Raw genomic sequence first — 6,442 nt, 5'->3', positions numbered from 1 at the left:
AGCCTGGTGATGGGTATTAAGGAGGGCACGTTCTGCATGGAGCACTGGGTGTTATACACAAACAGTCATGGAACACTACATCAAAAACTAATGATATAATGTATGGTGATTAACATAATAAAAAATATTTGCTTTATGTATTTAGGTCCTCCTACTTTGGGTACATAGATATTCACAATTATGATATCCTCTTGTTGGATTGACGCCTCTATCACTATGTAGAGCCCTTATTTGACTCTTGCTACAGTCTTTGTTTTAAAGTTTATTTTGTCTAATATAAGCATTGCTACCTGGCTTTTTTTTTTTTTTTGCTTCCATTTGAATGGAATATCTTTTTCCATTCACAAGGGTTATCCTTGAGTAAAAGGTACATCCCTTTCTTTGAGATGGAAGGACATTGGATGTGAGGATGGTATTCATGGTTGACAGTCTTGACTTTCTCAGTGAAAGACAGTCTCATCCTTCTGCTGAATGAGGACATGATGAGGCTTATGTAGACTTTAAGGAATGTGAGGAGAGCTGCCTATGCTTGCATCATATATTTGTAGTTTTCTTGTTTCATTTGTCATCTTTTTTGGTGATAGCCCACTGTCTGGTACGTACTATTTAATTAATGTCTAACTGACCTGAGTTACACAGCACTTCCATGTATAGTGGGGAGGGGGGGTTCCGACACTGGATAGGTTGAATTCGATTTCTACTAGGTTGAAGCTGTACTCACTGGAATTCAGTCATTATTCAAACAGTATTTCATTTTTGAACACCATGTGTTAAGTCGTGGTGCTAGGTACTGGAATACAGTGAACAATATGGCATTTTACATTAAATGACAAAATCAGTTAGGTCCTTTTCACGTTCATGCTGATGGGTTTCTATTTAGAAGACTAAGTGTACTAAGTGTCTAAGTGACTGTCCAGTGTACTTTTTCTTTGACACTTCTGCAGTCACAATGACCCTTCCCTGCTTACTGCAATCTTTTTCTCTTCCTGCTTAGACACTGCACTCTCCTGATTCTTCCCCTGACTACCTTAGTGTCCTTTCTCTTTCCTCCCCCCTCCCCATTATAATATTGTGCAATCATGAGCCCTTTTGGCCACACTCCTTTTTGTAGATGTCAGCCACTACTTCAAGTGGATGACCTCCAGACCTCTATTACTTATTCTGAGCTATCCTCCAAGTTGCACACTTCTCATTTTCCAACTGTTGACTGCATTTAGACAATTTACCTTTTCTTCAAATTCAGTACGTCTAAACCTGAACTCATGATCTTTCTTTCTTCTCTGCATTCTTCACCCCATCCCACTCTACCCCTTTTCCTGTATTCCTGGCCTACTTCTGTCAGTTCTAAGATTGAAAACTTAGGAGCATCAAAAGCCTGGGAGTCTTGCTTCATATGGTTCTTCCCTTTGAAGATATCCCTCTGAGGTTCAGTTAAAATAGAACTGAATAAGGAGATGGATGTCGCTAAAGCTTTCACATCAGCAAGGCCTCCTGTAACCAGGTCCTGCGTGTGGTTTCTCTTTTGCAGAAACTGCCATATAAGAACCCAGCTCACCTTGCTCAGCAACAGCAACCCTGGAGTCGGCTCAGCTCAACTCCCACAATCTCCTCCATGAGGCGGGATGTTTCTTTTTTTGATCCTGAGGTACCTAGCATTGAAATGCTATTTCTCTTTAATCTGCTTAAAACTCATATCTTTTTTGAAAGGTAGTCTGTCCTTCATGGCATCAGCATCTTTATTTTGTCCCCAGCCCAAGGTCCTACCAAATCTAAAACCTAACAGCAATTTATCTGGGCTCTGGGGAGTCAGAAGGCTTGTTTTGCTCCAGTTGACTATCTGGAGCAAATAATTTTCTCACCAGACTTTTCACTCTTCTGATTATAACCATAAATGAGGTAAGGCCCATTAAGCCCAAGTGAAGAACAATATGATTTCCGTATCTCCTGTGAGAGCTCACCCCTCATTATACTGACAAGAGTTAAAATGTCTTTGGTATTTAAGGAGTACAGGCCCAAAACCCCTTTTGGGGTAAAAGTAGAGCCCAACAGAACATGACTAGAGTTTGGGTAAAGGTAGCAAGTTAACCCTGGGGGGACTGACTTCCTCCGTAGATACCAAAGGATAACCTGGATTTCTGCTTAGCAGCCTTGTACAACCACCACACAGGGACATTCAAGAACAAAAGTGAAATACTCTTACACCAGGAGACCACCCAGGATACCCATGGGTAAGTGGTGGAGGCAGAGCCTCTCCACCCTAAAGACAATGCCATCCAGTCATGTAAGGTAAAGTGTCACCTGGGAAATAACAAAGATAATCAACAGGAACTCATTTGTATACACATTTCTGTGCTTTTTACATCTGTATCTATAATGCAATTTCTGTATTTTTATTAACTAAAACAAACAGAGATCCTCCAGCATTGTGATCTGTATAAACAAAATCTTCAGTTAATTCCCAGAGGGTAAAAAGGGCCTTTGGCTGCATTATTTCTGAGGCTGCATGCAACTATCTTGCCCTCCTCTCCTTTCTTCTTCTGATTGATTTCACTCTCCCTGTTCTTCCCCATACCATCTCCTAGAATCATCAAGACCCAATTCCCTGGAGAACTTTTACCCCCTCCTCCGCCACCTTCCATCACTTCCCGAGCTAACATCAGACACTGGATCAACCCTAAGAAGGAGTCTATCCACAGCATCCAGGGATCCATAGGTAAGGGTTAGAAGACTGGATGGGCAGATGGGTGGTACAAGAGTTTTTTAAAATTGACCTAGGAATCAGGGAGTTGAGGTGATTGGTCATTAGGGAACTTCAGGGATAACTGAAGGTCTTGGAATAACAGTGACTAAGTGGGCACATTATCAGAATATCAGAGGACATACTGCCTAAAGCTAGGAAATGAATTCACTCATTTTTCAGATCTTTTAACTCAGCTTAGGTCTAGCAGACAAAAGGTCTAGCAACGGACAGAAACCTGGGAGTGGAAGACCTATAGCTATCTCCCATCAGTCCTCTCTATAGGCCAGTTTCCTCAGCAATACAAGAACCTCCACAATACCCAGAAATGTATGGATGATTACAGGTTCCCAGAAAAGGCAAAGGATTTGAAATTCACAGCCTACCCCGTTCTCTTTTCTCCACAGTGTCCCCTCACACTGCAGCCACCAATGGAGGCTACTCCCGAAAGAATGATGGTGGCTTCTTCTCTACCTAATGTTGACAGGTCCCTGGACTAAATTAATCATAATGGAACATCCTGCTGCCCACCTCCATTAAATAGAATTGTGCTGGATGAAGCCTCAAGTGTGTTACCCATGGACTTAAGAGTTGCCACTTGACTGCTCTTAAAATGTGGGAGGGAAGTTTTCCAACTTCTAGAAACTAGTCCTGCTGGACATATTTGCAATTTGGAAAGTCATCTTGCTGAAAAGCTAAGGATTTAGAACAAAACAGCACATGGGGCACCTTTGTGGCTCAGTTGGTTAACCATCTGACTCTTGGTCTCAGCTCAGGTCTTAGGTCTCGGGTCGACTTTAGGCCCCACATTGGGCTGGGTGTGGAGCCTACTTAAAAACACAAAACAAAAAACAGTACTGTGTTTGGCAGGGGACAGGTATTCATATTTTGTAAACTGGACTCATTCCAAACATAGAAATATCCATTCAACATTTCTTGCAAACTTGTATGTCAGCCACTGAGCTAAGTGTTGGGGGAACAAGAGTGGACATAGCTCATTCTCTTAATGAGCTTACCACACCATAATTCTGGTAACTCTATGTAGCGTTAACGTTTATGCTGAGGTCACACTTAACATATTTCAGACCTTCCGGTTTTAGTCATCTGCTGGGCTCTACTTTTCCATAAGGGTTCCATCTTCCTGGACCTGGCTCCTTGCCACTGTTCATTCTCTTATTTTGCTATCTTCTTGCCTGGGAGTCCATTCTTTTTGTCAGTTTGTGCTGTGAAATACAGCTCTTGATTCTTATAAATGTGGTTCAACAACCTGGTGCTTGGGCTTGAAGGTACCTAAAAACATGCATTAATGTGGTTTCTAAAATTATAAGTCACTCAGGGGAACCTGCTGTTAGATTGGGCAAGAAATTGCAGATCTTTCATAATATTGCAGGGTAAATTCCCATTTCTAAGTTTGGACAGCATATGCATTGTTGAATAATTCAGAGATGAAAGAGTTTCTTCCTGTTACTCAGGTACAGGGTCCTTAAATTCCATCAAACTATCGCAGTCCCTCTTCCACAGAGATACTCCAACCTATTCAGATAATATCTGCTGCCAAGTGGCAATATCAAATTTCAGTTCTCATTATTTAGAATGGCTGAAAGTGACAGGGGTGACTCTCTGGCTAATCATCTCATGCACGTTGATACTAAATATTAAAAAATTTATTACCGTGACCCATATACATCGATGCTTTTAAAAATAGACTCATAGACTGCCCTAATAATTCTAATTCAGTAAATCTGGGGCGGGTCCCTGGAATCTTAACTCTTATAAGCTCTGCAAGTTCTCTTATGGAGAAATATATATATATATATAACATATATATATATATATACATGTGTAACCTTTAGCAGCAGACGCTGTACAGGGGGGCACCAGTGTTAGTACCACACAAAGGGCCATCACACGTCGGGCCTAAACGAAAAAAGGGAAGAGACTAAGGAAAAACACTGCAGCAGCAAACAAGGCTTCCGTGCCCTTCCTGCTCCCGCAGTTCGGGCGACGGCTCCTTCACCCCCGCTTTCGCCCCCCAACGCCGGGGCCCGCCGCCAACTGTTAACGCTTAGCCGCGCCCCGGGGCCGGGCTCAGATCAGAATCGCCTCGATAATCATTGGCCCGGGACAAGCCCGGCCTCGTCTATCTGATCAATTCATCACTTCTGAGCGCCGGGCCCCGTAAGACCGGCTCCGGGACCGCGGCGTTACCGCCGCCCAAGGGGCCTCGCTGCACAGCGCCCCGATGAAGGGGCTTCGCAGGAGGATAACTTTTCATCTCGGGTCGGCCCGGCGGGGCTAGGGTCACAACCCGATCAAATAAGATCAAGGTGTAGGCGGGGGGAGGGGCTCAGGGACGGGCACACGCACTCGCCTTGCACGCCCCATGCGCACACTCACACATTCGCGCGTCCACTCACTCAGCCCACACGCGCTTCCACGCAGCATCGCACCACAACACAAACCACCCTCGCCCCAGGCCGCTCTCCCTCTGGGAAGAAAGCGGACGTCCGCACCCTCTTTTAAATTCCTCCGCCCCCTCCTCTGCCTCGGAGGGTTCTGGGAAGAACCACTGAGCACAGGCTCTCGTCCGGCATGCGCTCTGCTGCCCCCGCGTGGCTCGGAGGCGAACCCAGGTGCCGGAGAAAAGCTGAACAAATTTGCGCAATACTAAATCGTGCTTGTCTTAATGATCTTTGTGCAGGGACATATTTATATCCGTATCTGTAGTTTTCCTTTGATCTTTGACCCGAGTTTTTGTCCCAACTTCTGAATATAAGATGATTCAGTCTTAGGAGATTTATAGGTGACTGCTTTCCCATGGAGAAGGCAAATCCTGGTCATTAACCAGTATCAGCTTCCCCAGGAGCTCCTTCCCCCAGGGGAGACGGAAACCATCATTTTACCAAAGGGAAAGGTGAGAATAGATTATTTAAAACCAATGTCTTGGTAGTCAGGATAACTGTGAAATGAATAGAGGTAGGAAGGCATATCCCTGTCATTTACAAGAGCCCCCTGGCTACCGAGAACTTGATGCTATGGCAGTCATATTGCTGAACCTTCACTTACTTTCAACTTTCAAACTCCCCAATGAGTAGTGAAAAAAAAGTAGTGATTATATAATGAGAATTAGCTCCTTTCACATCAGGGAACACAATTTTAATGTCTCAGTTTCTTCTTTCTCCTTCTTCAATGAAAAAGGTGTATGTGTGGGTAAATCAGAAGAACTTGGTGAATTTATAATTTGTAACTGCCAGTTCCACCACACACTTGAAATAAATAAATAGGGGGAAACTATCCATTTATGTGCCGGAATCCCATTGGCTGAAGGATTTTCTAGGTGCATGGCTGGTTAACCTGATAACCTCATTTCAATGAAGAAGTTTATGGCTGGTAATGGCAGATAATATTTGTATTTTAATAGCAGTGGTAGATAAAATGTATTGAGTGTTATCTGCCTTACTTAACATACCTCAAAACTTATTGGTATATACATGCTTATATATATAAGCTGATACATGTTATCAGCTCCCTCAAAGGAGAAAACTACACCTTCATAAATTCTGAACTATTATATATTTGGTGACCATCACAAGGGGTCAACAAGAATAATGATATTCACTAATGTAAACTAAAAAGGTATACTTGGGTAGAACCAAGGGAAGTATTGAACAAAGTTCAATGAATTGATCATGTGACAAATAAGTG

General features: G+C 43.2%; 1 protein-coding gene and 1 non-coding gene across 2 annotated transcripts in view; one reads left to right on the top strand and one right to left on the bottom strand.

Moving 5' to 3' along the window:
• CFAP276 (cilia and flagella associated protein 276) overlaps positions 1-6,393 on the top strand; it is a 13,972-nt gene extending 7,579 nt beyond the window's left edge. Inside the window, exons 2-5 of the mRNA XM_006742052.3 lie at positions 1,529-1,645; positions 2,113-2,228; positions 2,583-2,713; positions 3,145-6,393. Of these exons, the coding sequence (XP_006742115.2) occupies positions 1,529-1,645; positions 2,113-2,228; positions 2,583-2,713; positions 3,145-3,215 (435 nt within the window). The 3' untranslated portion in view covers positions 3,216-6,393. The remainder of the gene's footprint in view (positions 1-1,528; positions 1,646-2,112; positions 2,229-2,582; positions 2,714-3,144) is intronic.
• On the bottom strand, positions 4,826-5,234 carry LOC115943878 (small Cajal body-specific RNA 2). The gene has a single exon (XR_004078454.2).
• Positions 6,394-6,442: the final 49 nt, after the last annotated feature.

The sequence above is a fragment of the Leptonychotes weddellii genome, chromosome 4 (assembly GCF_054177405.1).
Source record: "Leptonychotes weddellii isolate Sample4059 chromosome 4, ASM5417740v2, whole genome shotgun sequence".
Taxonomy (NCBI): Eukaryota; Metazoa; Chordata; class Mammalia; order Carnivora; family Phocidae; genus Leptonychotes; species Leptonychotes weddellii.
Note: the sequence above shows the minus strand (reverse complement) of the source record. Positions and strands in the feature narration are given on the sequence as shown.